The sequence below is a fragment of the Physeter macrocephalus genome, chromosome 16 (assembly GCF_002837175.3).
Source record: "Physeter macrocephalus isolate SW-GA chromosome 16, ASM283717v5, whole genome shotgun sequence".
Classification (NCBI taxonomy): Eukaryota; Metazoa; Chordata; class Mammalia; order Artiodactyla; family Physeteridae; genus Physeter; species Physeter macrocephalus.
The window spans coordinates 88,477,266-88,496,532 of NC_041229.1; the positions used below are offsets into that span (position 1 = coordinate 88,477,266).

The following is a 19,267-nucleotide window of genomic DNA, read 5'->3' on the forward strand; positions in this document are numbered from 1 at the left end:
CGGGAAGACCCCACATGCCGCAGAGCGGCTGGGCCCGTGAGCCATGGCCGCTGAGCCTGCGCGTCCGGAGCCTGTGCTCTGCAACGGGAGAGGCCGCAGCGGTGAGAGGCCCGCGTACCGCAAAAAAAAAAAAAATTAGTTGAATGTTAGGGAAGGGGCAGTTTCCCTGGAGGTTTGGTTGTTGGTGTTTGATTGTTGTTTACAGTCCTTAGGTGGTCATAAACAGCGATTATGGTCATTATTATTGGGGAAGGGGGCTTCTTTATAATCACACAGGAGTTAAAATGCAGGGTGTAGTTGGTTGGGGGATGGCCACTGTCTGTAAACTGACTGTATAAGCCTCTGCTTTGGCTTCTCTGTTTGCTTGAATTTGAGAGGCTTTGGTAATTGGAAGCAATTAACATTTTTATTCTGCTTCCAAACATCACACTACTCCATTGAAGGCACTGTTACTCAAGCACTCTATTAACCAGTAGGCGTCGCAGATTTTTTTCCATACTTGCTTGGTTCAAGGGAGATCAGAGATCTAACAGAATCACAGAAGTTCTCTTAACTTTAATGCCTTAGGCAGTTCTGAATTTCTTTATTAGAGCAGTTTAGAGGCTCTGATTGGATTAGAAGGGATTGCTGAGGATTTATGAGGAAGCCAAATTTGTGGAGCAAGCACACTGTTTCTGGGTTTTGGGTGATTTGGGGAAAGGGAACAGATTCCTGGGTCCTGTTCCTAAGAAAGAGTGTAATTCAGAAGGTCTTTTGTGGCATCTAGTGATCTGCATTTTTAACCACTACCCCCAGGGGATTCTGATATAGTTCATCTGTGGATGATACTTGGAGTCTGCATGTATACCTTTGCAACATAAAATTAATTTCATAGGAGGGCACAAAAATGCACAGGTTGAACATTTTTGTGATGGTTTAAACTTCTTGCTTTCTGCAAGAAGTAATGAGAAGGTCTGTATACTGACATAATCCTGCATAGCCAGCGAATCTGATTTTGGTTGTATCAATATTTTACATTAGTCTTCTTACCTTTTCCATTATTTTCACATTGTTTTCTTTAAACTTTTTTTTTTTTTTTTTTTTTTGGCTGCGTTGGGTCTTTCTCTAGTTGAGGTGTGCAGGGGCTACTCTTTGCTGTGGTACATGTGCTTCTCATTGCGGTGGCTTCCCTTGTTGCGCAGCACGGGCTCTAGGTGTGCAGGCTCCAGTAGTTGCAGCACGCAGGCTCAGTAGTTGTGGCGCCCAGGCCTGAGAGCACACAGGCTTCAGTAGTTGTGGCGGGCAGGCTCAGTAGTTGTAGCTCATAGGCTCTAGAGTGCAGGCTCAGTAGTTGCGGCTCATGGACTCTAGAGCCGCAGGCTCAGTAGTTGTGGCACACAGGCTTAGTTGCTCTGCAGCATGTGGGATCTTCCCGGACCAGGGATCAAACCTGTGTCCCCTGCATTGGCAGGTGGATTCTCAACCACTGTACCACCAGGGAAATCCCTCTTTAACCATGTTTTAAGTTTTTTTTTTTTTTTTTTACCAGATCTGTTTCTGTTGTTTAAAAAATTGCAAAAAAATGTCTCACTAGTATGATTTTTCTGGAAATCAGATAACAGGTAGTTTTGCATTTGTGTGTATAAAAGCTTACTGAGGCTGAACCAAGTCTCAGTGGACTTGGATGAGCTAGTCAGGACCTTCCCAGGTGTAAAATAATGTGAAAAGCCAAGGCTAAGAAGCAACCTAGGCTTCAGCGATCTATTCCAATTACCAAAAAGACCACCAAGCTTCACAAGTTTCATAATGCACAATCTGGGTCATTTGAAAGGAAAGAAAATAGAAATAGTCGTGCCAGGGTGAATTTTAGATTGCGTCTGATTTGCATTACACTCCAGGAGTGGGAGCAGAAGGCAAGTATTTATGTCAGATGGGAAACGTGACATTTTAAACAGGCACGTTGCTTGTATAATTTTGGCAGCTGAGGGGTTGACTGATTAGATTCTGTTGTTATTGTTTAAGCAACAGATTTGCTTGGGGCAACAAGGAAGTGAGTTGCGTATTGTTTTTCTACCACTGACTTTATTTGTTCACCTTTTTCATTTTCATAAATATTCTCCAAGATTCAGGCGCTTGTTTCTGTCCCGATATTTGGCTTATTGTTTTGGCAGCCCAGGTGGAGACAGTTTTTCCAAGTAGACAACTCGGTGCCGTGCTATTGACCAGTTGTTGGAGGGAACCTTGGCCACAGAGTTTGGTGCCCTGTGTTTATTTGACGTCACATTAACCATTTTTTCCTCCTTTAAGATAAGGTACTTAACCTGATGGTTAGTTACTGTCATGCTCCAGACTGTTACCCGGAAAGATTATTATTTGGAATAGGTATTAGTTATTATGCTTTGGCCATTGGAGTAGGAAGAATCTTCTGGTCGTCTTTATCTTTTACCCCCTCAGTTGGCCCAGCATGTTCTCTGGATGAGTGCAGAAGGTCAAAGAGACTTTTTTGAGGCCTAGTTTTCAGAATTATACTGTCTTATACAAGTTTCTGGACCAGTGGGTATACTTACGCTATGGTTGATTGTGTTGGATGAAAATGGGCAACTGATTCCTGCTCAAAGATTGGCAGCCTTATTTGATTTTCATTTTCAATCTCTCCAGTACTCCCAGTTCTAATGAAGGCATCATTTTCTCTCTCTCTCCCTCTTTTTAAAAAAAATTCTTTCCTTATCTGCAACATTAAGGCTTTATGTAGCCTATGAATGACGTGGACTCTTATTCAAAGATATTGAACAACTGTGACTGGATCCTGGAATAAAATAAAGAATAAAACAGATCTGGTTCATGTCCTTGGATATTCATAGTTTATTGGAAGAATCAGACACATCACAAATATATAATTACATATGCTCTAGATCTCATGAGAGCATATGGCAGGGCAATTTAATTTGTCCATGGATCAGAGAAAGTGCTGAGAGCCTGAGATCTAAAGGATTAGTAATTATTAACTGGGTGAAGGGTGGGTAAGAGAGTATAGGAACAACATAAGAACAGTGTGTGTAAAGGTCCTGAGCTAGGAGAAGATGGCATATTTCAGCCAACGTAGAGTTTAGGCATTTCATTTACTTTCCACTTGGGACTGTTAAAAATCATTCTTTCATTGCTTAGAAGATCACTAAAAGATCATTGAGAGGGAAAAATCCTTGCTTTGAAATGTTCCTCTATCCCTGTTCCTCCAATTTTTTTTTTAAATGTGCAAACTTATCCATCTATTAAATTCAAACTTGAAAGCCATATCAACCACAAAGGCAAATGCTTCCACTCCATTCCTGAGAAGAGAACAGAATTGGGATGATAATTCCACCCTTTCAATAATTCCTCTATTTATTTCTCCCCAAGGGAAAAGGAAGGCATTATCTAATTGGAGAGATTAGGGAAGAAAACTGATGTGTATGGATGAGACATTTTGTTTCTTCTTTTGGGTTCATGCTGTTTGGAAGGTGTATGTCCTCTCTTCTGTGCCTGTGTCACCTTTCTTATAGTAGACACACTTTAAAAGGGGCCCAGGTCTGCCTTACATGGTGGTTTTCAACCTGAGAGATACATTGCAATCACTTGAGGAGCTTAAAAAAAACCGACAATCCCTGGATCCTGCCTTTGGAGATCCTTTCCCAGTAGTCTGGTGTGTGTCCCGGGCATTGGCAGTATTTAAAGCTTCCCAGGTGACTCTAACATGCAATTGAAGCTGAGAACCATCTCCAGACAAATGTCTGGAGGTATCACTCTCTGAGCCCCTACTCTAAGGGCTCTAGGGATGTGAAGAGGTTCTCCTTATACCTGGCTGGATTCATGTCATCTGTGCAGACTCCCTGTCAGGTGGGATAGTCCAAGGTCTAGACTTGGAAGGAAAGTTTGATAAATAAGAGGGCAAATTGTGACTGCAGGACAAGCTCTATTTTCAAAGTCAGCTCTATTAGTTATAAAGCTCATATTTTGATCCCCATCTTTTTGACTCCTGTATGGATTTTTGTTTTATTTCTGTATTTAAAGTAGAGGGATATGATTTATTATCACTATCAAATGCCAACTCCGCCCATGAAGTAACTCTTCCCTGATCTTCCTGACCTTCCCCTTGGATGGGCAGTAGTATTCCTCTGTTTACATTTCCACTTTTATTTATTTTGCAGTTATTTTTTTCTCTAAGTTTTCATTAATGTGTCTCTTGAAAGCGGCATATGGTTTATTCATATGCATGTACACACACACACACACACACATACACACACAAATAAAACTTCATCTTTTAACTGGAGTGTTTAATCCATTTACATTTAATGTAGCTGCTGATATATTTGGCTTTAAATCTCTTATCTTACTATTTTGTTTTCTACTTGTCCTGCCAGTTATATGTTCTTCACTCATTTTTTGCCTATTTTGGATTAATCGAGTATTATCATATTATTGTTTCATTGCCCCCTATTTTTGCCGGGTAGACAATTCTAGGTTTGTAATTTTTTTTTCAGAATTTTTAAGACGTTATTCTATTCTGTTATGGTGTTAATTTTTCCTCTGTTGAAAACTGTCAAAAAACCAAATGTCAATCTGATGGTTGTATGTTGGAAGGTAATATGTTTTTTACCTCGTTTGACTACTTTTATGATTTTCTCTTTGTTTTTGTTTGTCAGTAATTTCACTATGCCCCGGCATTGTTAACTTTGTATTTGTTCTGCTTGGGGTTTGTAGATGCTTGTAAATGTTAGGAAATTCTCAGTTCTTATGTCTTCAAATATTACCTGTGCCCAGACTTTTCACCATGTCCCACATATCACTTGTGCTCTTTCCTGCATTTTCCATCCTTTTTTATTTCCTTTCTTTCTTCAGTCCAAATATTTTCTACTATCTATGTTCTAGTTCAGTAATCCTTTCTTGAATTGTATCAAATATGATGTTAAAGCCATCAATATTTCAGTTATTATAGTTTTCAAGAGGTCTGGAATATGTATTTTTATAGATTTTAGTTCCCTGCCAAAATTCTCCATTTTTGTAATATATTTATTGGAATATATTAATTATTTTAAAGTTCATGTCTCATAATTCCAATAACTGAGATGTCCTGTGAATCCATTTATATTATTAATTTTCCCTTTTGATCTGATGTCTTTGTATACCTGGTAATTTTTGTTTGAATGCTGAACATTGTATATAAAATATTACCTAGGCTCTGGATGATTATCTTACTCTTATTTTAGAAAAGCTTCTCTTTGACATTTTGCTAGCAGTTAGAGTAGTCATAGGTCATCTTAATCCAATATGGGATTGAGCTGATTTGGTGACTGGGTTTCAGGCTTTATGAGGGCTGCTCTACTTCTAGTTCTTGCTTACTGCTAGGGTGTAGCCCTTCAAGGTAAATCACAGCCCCTCCTTCTTGGAGATCCCGAACTCTATTTTTTATCTTCACAGCACTGTGAACCTGGTGGTAGTTCCGCTAAGCTTCTCAGCCTCTTAGTCTATTTCTTCTTCACTTCTTGGTTCTTCAGCCTCTGCTTACAAATCAGTAAATGCCATAAGTTGAAAAACAGCTTAGACTCTTAGATTCACTTCACTACTTCCCTTCTCTCCAGGATCTTGGCCCCTCCAGTTCTGGGCTTCCCTGGTAGCTCTCTAATGCCTTTAAGTAGTTGATTTTTTTTATCATTTATTCAACTTTTCTAATGTTCTTGGTGGGAGGATCAGAATCATATTAAATATGGTCTGGGAGCTCCTTGGAAAACCCCAAGGTCTGAAGGTCAAATAAGTTGACATTTGCACTGATGTTGCAAAAGCAATGATGGGTAAAGATACTAGTAACTTGGTGTGAATCAAGGTAGAAGCACCAAACTATACTAGTAGTCACTGTAATCTTCACTGTCCTGAATTTGTAGTTAAAGCAAATGCCAGTTTCCATTGCAAATATCCTTGACGAAGTGGTAAAAATTATTAATTATATTAAACCTTGATGCTTGAGTATACCTCTTCTGCTGCATACTGAAATACAACAGTTGTATTTCACATATACATGAAATACATGAAAATTTTTTCATGGAAAAAATGAAAAACACTTTCTCATGAAAAAATACTTGTGCAATTGAGTGGTGTGCTGAACTTGTTTTGTTTCGCTTTTTCTTTCATGGATCAACGTTTTTACTTGAAAGAATGACTGACAAAGTATAGTTCTCAAAAAGGAATGAAGTGAGCCCGTCTTTACAAGACAACAGCCGACAGTATTCATTGCCAATGATAAAATTGGCAATGGATCAAGTGAAAATTGGATTTTTGGAAAACTTATATCCAGTACTGTGAGCTTGACAGCTTCCCAATATTTAAAGCCTTTTCTGATAAAATTGGTAATGTTAACTAATGTGATTTTTATATTGCATAATGAAATATGTCAACATTTGAAAGATCTGCATAACACAGTGAACCACCATTTTCCAAATAACCAATATATGATGTTACAAAATCATGCACAGGAGCGCAATCCATTCAACATGTAAGATAGACCAATGGATTTTAACATAAGAGTATGAAAAATTTACTGAAATGGTTTCATATTGCACATTGAAATTATTTTTAAAAACTTTATCATTTGTCAATATCTAGTATGTATCAAAGAATAATATCCCCAGTTATATAAAAAGAGTATTAAAATAGTCCTCCCCTTTCCAGCTACATATCTGTGTGAGACTAGAGTTTCTTCATTTTCATCAACTGAAACAGCATATTCCAAAAATTCAATGCAGAAGCAAATATAGAATCCAGCTTTCTTCTGTTTAAGACAGACATTTAAAAGATTCAGATAATGTAAAACAATGCTTCTCTTCTATTTTCTTTGTTTTTGGAAAAGAGATTTTTTAAATAAAAGTATTTATTTTAATATATGATAGTATTATTTTAATGATTCAATAATCAAATATTTGAAAATTTGTATTTTAATGATTCAGTAAGCAAATATTTGAAATTTTAATTTCTAATATGGTAAATATTGATAGATATCACTCCCATAAACAAAGGCTCTTTGGGGTCTTCAAAAAATTTTAAGAACAAGAACCACCTGATATAAACTATCATAGCTGGAAGCTATGTGCAAAGGAGGCCTGAGTGCATTTCTTATCTGTATCCTTTTTGGTCTTGAGGAACACCCGAAATTTCAGGAAATTTTGGCCATTTCTACATGGCAACAAAGGAATGGATTGGTTAATTTTTATAAATATGACAGGTGGACTAAAATTATTATTGTCTAGATTATCAGATGTCAGGTTGATGGCTTACTTTTTAATGTTGTATTAAATTACATGATTATAACCTTTGACTTGCTGGTCATTGGCTAAATACAGAAAGACAAATGGCACAAACACATAGTTTATACACGTTGGACATTCTTGTCATGTAGTTGAGAAAGAGGTTGAAATGCTTTCAACCAGGCTTGCCATCCAACATCAAGATTCGTTTTTCGAGAGGTGCCTTAACTCTACAAAGCACATCAGTCAAGATGGTGGTATTTAGCTAAGAAGGAAACTAATTGTTTTAGAAACAATAAGGTCAGATGAAGTGTCTTAAAGATAAGATTTCAGTTGGGAAAGCTTTGCAGAGAACTTCAGAAATTCCATTCCCCACCATCAGTGAATACAATCATTTTCCCCCTGAGAGAATGAATATTTAAATAACCCATCAGTGATTATAAAATGGCTAAAAGATAAGGTATCTTTCTTTATAACTTGTGTCTTATCAGACTACTCGTGTGCATATTGGTTTCACTCTTTTATAAATCTGTCCTATTTACAGTTAAAGCAGTTCAATTTTTGTGTTGATTATTCTCTGATTTTATGTATAAAAATCCTACTCCTGTAAAAAAAAATTTAGTTTTTGAGGGAAAGGACTATACATATTTTGCATCATTCACAATGTCCTATGGATAGGTGGACTCTTCATACTTGCTGTTCAGTTTAAAAGTTGAGATGCAGGAAATTAATTTCCTTTCTGCAAGTATGTGCTGAGAATTTACTACATATTAGGTGTCGTGTTAGGCTCCAACAGCTATGCGTTTGTGCATTTTACACTGGAGAAACAAATGACAGGAATGGGAAATGCAGTGGATACTGAGTCATATTGTTTTGAAAGAATTGTACCCATGGCAGTGGAATTCTTATGAAATAAACCATTTTTGTTGAAAACCCTACCTTCTTTGCAAACATATGAGGGATGTGAAGAGCTTCAGCAAAGGAATTGCAGGGTTGTCCCTCTTGGTGCACAGTACTGTCTGTCAGATTTTAAATAGCTCTGAAAGCAGAATTGATTTTGATTTCACATTCAAAGGGATGTTTGCACTGGCAGCCAATGGGTATGGTAGATATTGGTTTTCACATTAAGAGGCTTGAACCTTTCTCTTCTTGCCTCTCTTGTTGGCAGGCCCCTAACCAGTGAGGGAGATTAGCTTTGGACTCATAAAGGGATACCTTAGAAAGCCAGTTTTTCCACCAACCTTATTGAATTTAAAAATATTACTTCTCTGGGACTTCCCTGGTGGCGCAGTGGTTAAGAATCCGCCTGCCAGCGCAGGGGACACGGGTTCGATCCCTGGTCCGGTAAGATCTCACATACCGTGGGGCAACTAAGCCCGTGTGCCACAACTACTGAGCCCACATGCTGCAATTACTGAAGCCCATGCGCCTAGAGCCCGTGCTGTGCAACAGGAGAAGCCACCGCAATGAGAAGCCTGCGCACCACAATGAAGAGTAGCCCCCGCTCCCCGCAATTAGAGAAAGCCCGCACGCAGCAACGAAGACCCAACGCAGCCAAAATAAATAAATTAATTAATTTAAAAAAATTTTTAAAAAGAAATATATATAAAAAATATTACTTCTGGTTATAAAATTGTAAAATGCCCTGAACACTTACTAATCACGCTAATGTGCTATCGTAGTGACATTTCTTGGCCCTGAGTTTGGAGGTACAATCTGATAGATTTTAAATAATATATGTGATGAAAATGCTTACTTAAAAGTAAGTTCATGATGTGACATCATGAGCTAGGAGCATGGGCTCCACAGGCAGACTGCAGCTGTGGCGCCTTGAGTGAGGTGACTGGGGTGACTCTCAGTGTTAGAGCTCATTGCCTGTAAAAGAGGAAATAACAGAGTTGTTGAGAGGATTGGCTGAGTTAATGAATGTAAAATGCCAGCTATTATTATTGTTTTTATTTCTTCTAATTAATCAGGTCATATTCTATGATTTCAATAATTAATCATAGTAGAATTTCCTTCTTCATCATTCCCCTGCCCACGTGCTCAGTTTCTAGGCTGTTTGCCATGTTCTCTGTTGCTGAAGTCTTAAGAATTTTGTAATCATGTCTTTTGTGAAGATGATAGCTGTAGTGGTGAGAGACATATTTCAAATAAGTTTGTTTTTGAATATCAATACCTGCTCAGTTATCTCCCCATACATGCTGCCCTTGGCAACAACCAAGGCATGCCTGTTGTTAATTAATCACCTCCACTGAGAACTTAATTAGTGTCTTAATTAGGATCATCATTGAATAGCAGGCAGCAGCGTCTTGCGCCAGCTGCAAGTTATTGGTTGCAGCCCTTCTGGTCCTGCGAAAACTTAGACGGAGGAGGGATCCTGTTGTGCTTCTGTTTGTTTTTCTGTCTTCAGAGAAAGCTGCGGAAGGTCATCAGTTGTCTGTGATGCATCCGTGTTCTGTCACACGTACAAAAATAAGGAAACACATCCACTTCTAATGGATCGATCAGAAAACCAAGATTGGCTTTTGAATTCTTGTGATTGTGCTAAACAAGCCGGAAACACATTGTTGTTGTTTGCATGTGTTGAGAAGTAGGCCATGCATTCTGAGTATGACAGAGTATTTCATTTTTCTGCTGGAAGTTAAAGTTCCTTCCTTCTGGCATCATTGTTTTTTAATACGTTTTTTTGAAATATTGCCATATTGTTACAGGATGAAATCAGCACTCCATTTTCTTTCTCTTCACCCCCTCAGGAAAATATGGCAAAATGAGGCAAAAGTAGCATCTTCTTGACTTATTTTCCTGTAGAAGTAGAAATTGGGTTGAGCGTGAGAGGCGTGATCAAGTTATTCCCAAAACAACATTTCTCCCAGACCTTTTGGATGGATTGTAACATTGCAACTATAAAATAAAAACTAATGCACTGACGACTTCTATTTTATAGAAAGGAGAATCCCTTGAGTCAAGTTCCCAAGTGAGGACAGGCATTGTGAAATGGACCTACTTTACTTGAGCATATTTGCTCATTTTTTTGACTATCATAGACTTTTAGATGACTTAGGTCAATCGTGGACTTGGTGAAGGGATCAAGTGAAAAATTTTGTATTCGACAGATTTGCTGCTGCTTCCAGGAGAGGTGGATCAGGACATGAGCATGAGTGTCCCTTCTTACATTCCTTCCGTGGCCCAGCCTCCTAGCTCCGGAGTGAAGCCAAGGCCCACTGGAAAAGGAGCAGACAAACAAAGGGAAGAGGTACTGCATAGGGAATTCAATCCTCTTGAAATTGCCTTGATTTTGTAACTAGTCCTTTCAGAGAAATGCCACTATACCCGTGTGCTTCCGTATTTTTCTGAGATTTGGGAAGATTTACAGTTCAGGTCGCTTAATTGGGTCCCTCTCAATGCCATCTCTCTCTAATGTGTATAATCCCTTTTAAACACGCAGAGAGAGCAATTATGTTTTTACGTGGAAACTATGTTTGTGTCATGATGTTCGCCATGCTACAGGGACAGTGCTACTTGGGGACTCTGCAAGAGAAAGGATGGGAAGTTTTCTTATCTCTTTTAGTCTGCACTGGCCACTTTTCTTTTTATTATTGTTTCCAAGGTCCTAAAAACATTTTGCATTAGTTAAGGTATGGCCAGGCTGCTATAGTAGGGAATCCCAACAATAAATCAGTGGCTGAAAGGAGATAGAAGTTTATTTCTCTCATGTAACAGTCTGTAGAGAGCCTTTTAAGTGAGCAGGTGCTTCTGTTCCCTGGGGTCACCAGGGCCCAGTTTCCTTCTCTCTGGATCTCCACTGCACCTCAGGACATTGTCCTCATGTGCATATTCCAAGTCAGGTCACCGTTCTACGTGGAGGGGCAAGGGATGAGAGCATGGGGACAGCAAGTTCCCCCAAGGCTTAGGACTCAGGGCTCTTCATCTCTGCTCACATTCCATTGGCAACCACTTAGTCGCATGTTCCTATCTGGCCACTGGGGAGGCTGGGATATGTCATCTAGACATGCGCTTCGCCAGCGCAGGAGAATGGAATCTGTCACATGTTAAGACTCCCACATGCACAACTTGAAAGCCATCTTTCACCATCGTTTGCAACTCATCTACATACACTTAACAAACATGTGCCAACCAAGGCTGCTGATGGTGCTGGGTAGTGACCTTTATCACCTTTATTACCCTAGCATAAAAGGGGATCGGGCACAAGAAGTTTGTTAAGGGCTTTATTATTTGTTATTGCTTCCTAATAAAAACACTAGGGTGTTTCGTGATTATTTAGTTGTTTGAGTACTAGTCTTGTCACTTGATGTTATGGAAGCAGTCATTCAGTCAGAAGTAATCCACACATTTCAATTTTATTTGTTTTTTTTGTTTTTTTTTTTGTGGTATGCGGGCCTCCCTCTGTTGTGGCCTCTCCCGTCGCGGAGCACAGGCTCCGGACGCGCAGGCTCAGCGGCCATGGCTCACGGGCCCAGCCGCTCCGCGGCATGCGGGATCCTCCCGGACCGGGGCGCGAACCCGGTTCCCCTGCATCGGCAGGCGGACGCGCAACCACTGCGCCACCAGGGAAGCCCACATTTCAATTTTAAATTGCCCTTTTCTCGTAGAACTTTTGTTCACTGACATCACAGAAGTCTATCTAGGATGCTTGCAGACTTATATTAAACCCCAAATTGCTTACCAGATAAACTTGTGGAGATAGCCACTTTTCAACGTACTTTTTGAATTATAGATTGCTTTCTCTGAGTATTAAGAAACTATAATTGCAAGGTGATTTCTAGCAGGAATCAGTTTCTTTTAAAGACTTGTTCATGTTCTTGACTTCAGTTGTGACCATACAAATTATTGGACCAGCCAGTGGTCAATGGCACCTAGTGCCATTATAGAAATTGTTACAAAATGGTTTTAGTCGATGGGTTAAAAAAAAAAATAGAATGATTTCTGGAATCAATCATATAGCCAGTAAAATGCTAGTTAAAACCCTGTGTATTGTTGTATCTTTAAAAGGAGTATAAATTTCTTCCCAGAGAACGTGAAAATTTTTAAATGTTCGAATCAAAATCATATGAACAATTTTTGTGTTGGCAAAAATGAGACATAGATGAATAATTTGCTGCTTTTTAAATATCCAGAGTAATATTTTGGGTGGGATTTTAATTTCTAACCACTATTTGTTAGAGAAATGTTTCAGAACTGTCTAGAATCACAATACCACACCAACTCTGCCTTGGTTTAATAGTATTAATCTTATTTTAAAATACCCAATGCAGGGGGCTTCCCTGGTGGCGCAGTGGTTGCGCGTCCGCCTGCCGATGCAGGGGAACCGGGTTCGCGCCCCGGTCTGGGAGGATCCCACATGCCGCGGAGCGGCTGGGCCCGTGAGCCATGGCCGCTGGGCCTGCGCGTCCGGAGCCTGTGCTCCGCAACGGGAGAGGCCACAGCAGAGGGAGGCATGCATACCACAAAAAAAAAAAAAAAAAAAAAAAAATGGAAATACCCAATGCAGGTAAAAAGAACATAATCACCAATTTCCAGCACATATGTCCTGTAAGGACCTACCAACGGGCTATTTTGGGTGAGAGATGGTAGTTGCTTTCTGTGATGTCAATCTCAAAAGATGAAACTTATCCTGGATGTCCTGACTTCCTCTTAATTGTCTAATGAGAATCCGTGACTTCCTGATATGGACTGGACCCATTTAACTTTTTTCCTAATTTTATCGCTGCTTTTATACATGTGCATTTCCTACAGTCAAACATTTTTCAAGAGCCTTCCACTTTCCCTTTGTGAATAACTTCTTGCCGTGGTTTCTCTATTTTGATGAATTTTGGAAGTTTTGAACAGCTTTACTGAACAAAAAGAATTCACATTAAGAAGATGAAAAATTGTGAGTTCTTGTCCTACTTCCCAAAATATAGAAGAGGTCATTGAAGAAACTTTTGTAGTATTTTAAAGGGAGATTGCCTGTTTTTCCAATTCAAAATGGGACTCTTAACATTTTTTACCTGTATAGACAGTTTATTTACCATATTACTGTGTAAGATAACCTACAGCTAAATGCTGTTCTTATCGATTTGAGCATTATTAGTTCTATTTATTTAGTGGTACTATGAATGAAAATGATTCCTTCTGTAATAGTTTACCTCTTAGAATAAATCACGTGAGCAATTTTAAGAAAACTAGCAATTTTCTAATAGTGTACAAATTCTATTCCCTGAGAGGCTACAAAAAGATTTCAATTAGATTTGAAATTAGACACCTGAAATCCACATGTTTCTCTCAGCTCCTTAGGCAAAAATAGCAAGTTAATAACTTAATTCACAGTTGTTTTCTGTTTAGTAGCAGGGGATTTGGTGTTCCATTGCACGAATTCTGCTCTTTGAAATAAGTCAGAAGTTCAGTTTGCAATCGAAAAAACTTGGACCCTTATGTCTTAGAACCTCAAAATGAACCTAACTTGAAAGAATAGAATTCCCAAAGTGTGCCACAGTAACCAACAGCTGAAATGCATAAATAGAACTGCAGCTTTACAGTATTTGAAAAGCTGTCATTTTGAAGATCACAGTGATGTGTTCTGAACTGCAGTGTACATCAGGGTTCACTTTGAATTACATATATGCCCCTTATCTTAGAAGACCCTACATTCACTCGTGTGTGTCTCTATAAGGTTACTTAATTAAAATGCTAAAAAGTCAGAACTAGTGCCGAGTTCAGTGCTTTGCATATAGGAGACATGCAATAAGTATTGAGTGAACAAATAATGAGGAAACTTTGCTCGCTACGGGGAGTGATTTTCTGGTATAATAAGATGGTTAGGGTCATTGTCTCTTTCCTTCTCTGTTGGTTCATTGCCCTCAATGTGTAAACATGTTTAAGTCTCTCCCATCCTTAACGAAATGAAAGAAAGAAAGGAAAAACCTTCCCTTTACCTTGGACCCCTCTTGGCTATTGTCTGGTCTTTCTTCTCCCTTTTCATACAGACTTCAGAAACCAACAGACTCGACTCCTCTAGTTGACTCTGCTTCCTTTCCCCTCACTCCTCATTCAGTTCATTGCAAAATGCCCTTGGGCTAATCACCTGCCTGGACATATTCAGAATAAAGGTACTTTATCATTGCCAATCATCCCAATGGACACTTTTCAGTCTTTATTTTAATGGGACCCTCTACTGTGTTTTTTACCATTGATTTTCCCTGACACTCATGGTCCACTGGTTCTCTCTTCCCAGCTCTTCTCAGATTCTTTGTGTATTTCTCTGAGTGTTCTTTCCCTGCCTCCTTTGGGGGTTTTCCCTCCATGCTTCCCTTAGGAGTTGGTATTCCTCAGGGTTCCATGCTAAACCTACAGCTCTTCCCACTTGCATACTTGGATCTGTTTTCATCTATAGGTTACTACCTTTTGTGCTTATGTCTCCAAATCTGTATCTCCAGCTTCAGACCTTTTGCTGAGCTTCAGGCTTGTGGGTTCAATTGCCTGTTGACAATTCTATCTGGATTCCTTGAGGTACATTCCAATCAACATGTTAAAAACTGAGCTTATCTTTACCCACTTCTCTTCCTGCATTCTTGCTCTTCTTCCCTTCCTATATCCAAATCAGTCATCAAGTGCTGTTAATTTCACTTTTTATATTTTAAAATATCTGCTCTCAATGCCCTGTTCTCATTATCTTGTCTGGACTGCTTCAGCAGGCTCCTGACTAGTCTCCTGACTCCCAATCTACCCTCTGTTCAGTCTTCAGAGTGATCTTTCTTGATGTACCTTCCAAGAGGGCAGGGTCTCCTTCTGTTCTCTGCACGCCTGTGTCTCATTGTAGGTGCTCAGTTAACGTTTGAATGAAGGAAGGAATTTATTTGAAATGCACAGATACCAAGTATCTACCTGCTTTCAAAAAATCCTTCAGCGACTTTTCATCATCTCTGGGAAATATAGCATATAAGACCTGTCATGATCTCGCACCATCTTCGTCTCTTGCCACTCTCTACCTGACATTTTCTGCTCTGACAACACTGAACTATTCGCAGATACACATATGTGAAATTCTGTGTGTTTCTGGCTTGGCCTGTTCATGAGACCTGCTTTTGTCTGCAAAGCTCGTCTTCCCTCAACCTTGTTAAATAATATTACCCTTGAAGATTCTGCTTAGACAGCACCTCTTCCAGAAAGCCTCCTCTGAATCCTTCCCAATGCCTTGCAACCTGGGCTGGGTTAGGTGTTCCTTCTCTGTTCCTGTCACCTTCTAACTATACCATGTGTACTTACTACATTTTACTATAATGATCTGTTGATGTGTCTATCTCATTTCTCTGTGATTTCATACAAGTCTGCATCTTTGTATCCTCAGCACCTACACAGTGCCTAGATTTTAATAAACATTTGTGGAAAGAATGGAATATATCTGAATGATTGCAGGAGACTATTCCCCTGACATTTTGATCCAGAGATGTACAGGCCACCTTGCAGTATAGAGAGACAGTGATACCCCCAAAATGTTTTAAAAGGTCTTGAGTATCATATTTTGGGATTGCAGATATGAAATTATTATTATTCTTGTTTTCTTGCTTTTATATTTCAGCATTTAACTGATTGCCTAAGGAATTAATCTAACAATGATAGCTGCTGTTAATAACTCAGTTTCTAAGTGAAGACATTAATAAGTATATTTTTATATTTTTAAGTGTATTGTAAATGAATAATTCTTGTGTTGGCCTCATATATTTATTGGCTAGCTAGAAACTTATTCCTTGTTGCTGTTTCGGTTAATAACAAATGACTGATGAAGGAAATCATGCTCCACGATAGAGAACAATTTAAGTGTATGAGAAAGAACTTAAAGGAAAATAAAAAACTTTTCACTTAAGGATACATTTCTATATCTCTAGTTCCATACTGTTGGATATTATGGCCGAAAGGTGTATGGGGACCCTGGGGAAGGGAGAGGAGTAAGAAGGTGGTGGGTTGGACCCTATCTGGGAGAAACGACTAACTTGGTCGCGGGAGTCGGCCCTCGTCAGAGAGTCTGGAAATTCAACATACAAGCCTTGGTCTGTCTGGGCTGCTGATAAAGGTGGGTCCTGAGTGGGGTGTTGAGTGGGGAGGTGAGTATGATTTTCTGGAGAGTCGCCATACTCAGTTGGGGGTAAGTTAAGCTTCAGCACTTCACCCTCTGTGCTCCTTTAGCCCTTTTTGCATCCCTCTGTTGGGGAGCATGGAGCATGATAATGAAATCACTCATTTACTTCCGTCTTCTCCCTGAAGTTATAAAACCTCGTGGGCACAGATTTTGCTTCTTTTCATCCTTGTGTTCCCAGTATCTAATTCACATTAAGCGCTCAGTGAGTGTTTACGGAGTGAACACGTAGAGGGCAGGGAGGTGGGCATGTGAGGGTTGCTCGGGCTGTGTGAGGGAGCGGAGAGGATGGTATGGTCTCGCTGGGATTTTAGCTCAGCAAAGGGATTTGTCTAATTTGAACCCGCTTTTCAGCCTCAGAGGGAGCTGGGTGAAGGCAAAGTGACTGCGTCCAGTGAGAGTGGCTAGTAAGGTCTAGGCAGGTTTTAGAGGCCTCAGGATAGGGTTCAAAGTCCTAGTGCAATGGGCAGCCTGAAACTTGGTGGACGTGTGGATGACAGGTCTTCAACCAGGTGTCCACGGGCAGCAAGAATCCCTTCAGACAGAAGCACTGGCAGAGAGGGGGCTCTTTCTCGTCCTCTGCCGGGACCAGGCCTGCAAACCTCAGCGCTTACTGCTGGATAGTTAGAGACGGCAAGGATGCTTCTATTGAGGAAATGAGCATACTGTGTCCTTGTGTACGTGTTTCTTCATTTGAGCTGGTCTTAGCCATATTACCCCACTGTCACTTTGTGGTGACGATAAATTTAATTTTCAGAAAGTGACCTAAATGGATAGATTAGCCACTCGGCAGACTGATTTGCTTCCAGGGTACAGCTGCTCTTTTAAAGATAGTCATGGTATCATGTGGATCCTCGAGTGCATTTTTTTATGATAGGCTGTGAGAATTTTTTAGCTTATTTAGAAAATATCTTTTCTCCCAAAGAGCTATGACTTGGCTTAGTGAAAACTTCAAGGTCGATCTTCGCTGGTGTTTTTTGTTGCGAAGGTGAAGCTTTATCTACAGGTCGCCCGGGATTCAAATCTTGCTTCTCTTCCTTACTGTGTAGCCTTGGCAAGTTACTTAACCTTTCAGAGCTTTGTAAGATGGGTTGTTTGAAGATTACTGCTAATGCCTGCACGGTTCCTAGTACTGGGGCTGGCGCGTGGTGGGGACTCACTCAGTGGCAGCTCCCATCATTACCTTTGTCAGGAAAGCACACAGACGCTTTCTAACAAAGAGGAAGTGAGCAAGTCTGAAATTTGTTCTCGTGCTGGTTTTACCGAGAAAGGATGATAGATGGCTGGGTGTTTGCTATTAGCACTGCACACCCAACTACAAGATGCAACTTGCTAAACAGATAGGAGATACCTACTTTTCATGTTTTGGGGTGGGTTTTTTTTTTTTTTTTTTTTTGCACCTTTGTTAACAGTACACAGTTGCTGAGCTAGATGCTCCATTTTCAAGAACATTGCAAAAGCCACTAAACGAGATCATTTTCCATGCAAGAATATTGAAAGATTATAGCTTCAGGGCATTTTTTTCATTCTTGCGTAAGCCATCCTTTTCAATTATTTCAGCATCACCATACATAATAGAGAGCTACACAGAGGTGCTGGGTGATTTCATCGTATCACACACCATTTGCTTTTGGAGAGGCCTTTTAAGGGGTGATACAGTGAGATTTAAGGCATTAAATCTCTTGTTTATTGGAAAATATGCTTTTTAAAATCTGCCTTCCTTTAGGAAGTCTTTAAAATTGACAGATTATGAATAAGTAGATACAAAATTATTACATCTCTTTGCAGCTACTCTGAGTTGCAGACATATTCTGTAATATTTTAAAAATTCTTGGCAGGAAGAAAGGATCCTGGACTTTTTAATTTAGGGTGCTACTATGTGTTTTAATTCCTGCTGTTATTGGCCCAAGTATTATCTGAAGAAGTAAGTATATTAAGCATAGAGTATTTTTATCTTTGAAAATTATGTTTTATTGCTACAGGTCTTTTTTAGTAAATGGTAAAAGTGTCCTTAAGGTTGACCAAAATCTTAAGGTATATTTTCTCACATTTGAATATAACTCTTAGTTTTTCCATACGCCTGTAGCCCTAACACTACAAATGGTAAAAATGTAATGAATGTGTGCAAGAGAGACTTTCTGATTCTTGCCGTGGGCAGAATTAGTTAATGATATTCATTCAGATGCAGGATGGTACAAATGGGGCATATTAAGAGGCTTCAATTAGGTCAAATTGAATAATTGAATTTATTCCTTTACTTAAAAACAGCTTAATCAGCTCAGAGTGCTGAAGTCTAAAAAAAGTTTAATTAAATATTAATAGAGAGTTTATGTTTTCAACTTTATCTTCATTTACAATGATTATATGTTATTTTTCCTCCTTTGTTACCTTTTATAGATAGTCGGAGATGAAGTTCGGCCCTTCTCACTTGATGAAGAATTTGATTATGACGCTGTGACGCTAACCCCCAAGTTCACTCCTGCAGAGATAGATGCCATCAAAGAGCTATGCAAGCAAAAGAGAAAGAGCACAGACTTAGAGAAACCCCGGGACTGATCCACCAAGACATCTTCGTGTTTATTTTTATTTTGTTCTTATTCGAGCAACATTAGAATAAAATATATACCTACTATAATCCCTTTTGTGGAAATTTGTGTGTGCGTTGATTTATCAGAGTTATTTGTCAGTAGGGAGGTGAGACTAAAAAGACCAAAGAGCCCTCTACCCTTACAGAGTTCTCTTCTGTCACGTGGCTGCATCCATGGCTGGTAGGGGGAGATGGAGGTGGCAAATGGGGACAGGAAGCAATGCCTACAGAAGGGTCCATCTGATGAGAGCACGGAAACTAGGTCATGTGGGGTATTGTAACAAAGACTGGAAA

The 19,267-nt window shown here is 39.5% G+C and overlaps 1 protein-coding gene across 5 annotated transcripts in view; it reads left to right on the plus strand.

The window, feature by feature from the left end:
* Positions 1-19,012, plus strand: part of IFTAP (intraflagellar transport associated protein) — a 65,005-nt gene extending 45,993 nt beyond the window's left edge. For 4 of the 5 annotated variants that reach the window (XM_028501576.1, XM_007106864.2, XM_007106863.2 and 1 more), the window contains 2 exons: positions 10,370-10,509; positions 18,784-19,012. In XM_028501576.1, coding sequence (XP_028357377.1) covers positions 10,370-10,509; positions 18,784-18,942 — 299 coding nt within the window. In that variant the 3' untranslated portion in view covers positions 18,943-19,012. The remainder of the gene's footprint in view (positions 1-10,369; positions 10,510-18,783) is intronic. The other variant, XM_028501577.1, reaches the window with a different exon arrangement.
* Positions 19,013-19,267: the final 255 nt, after the last annotated feature.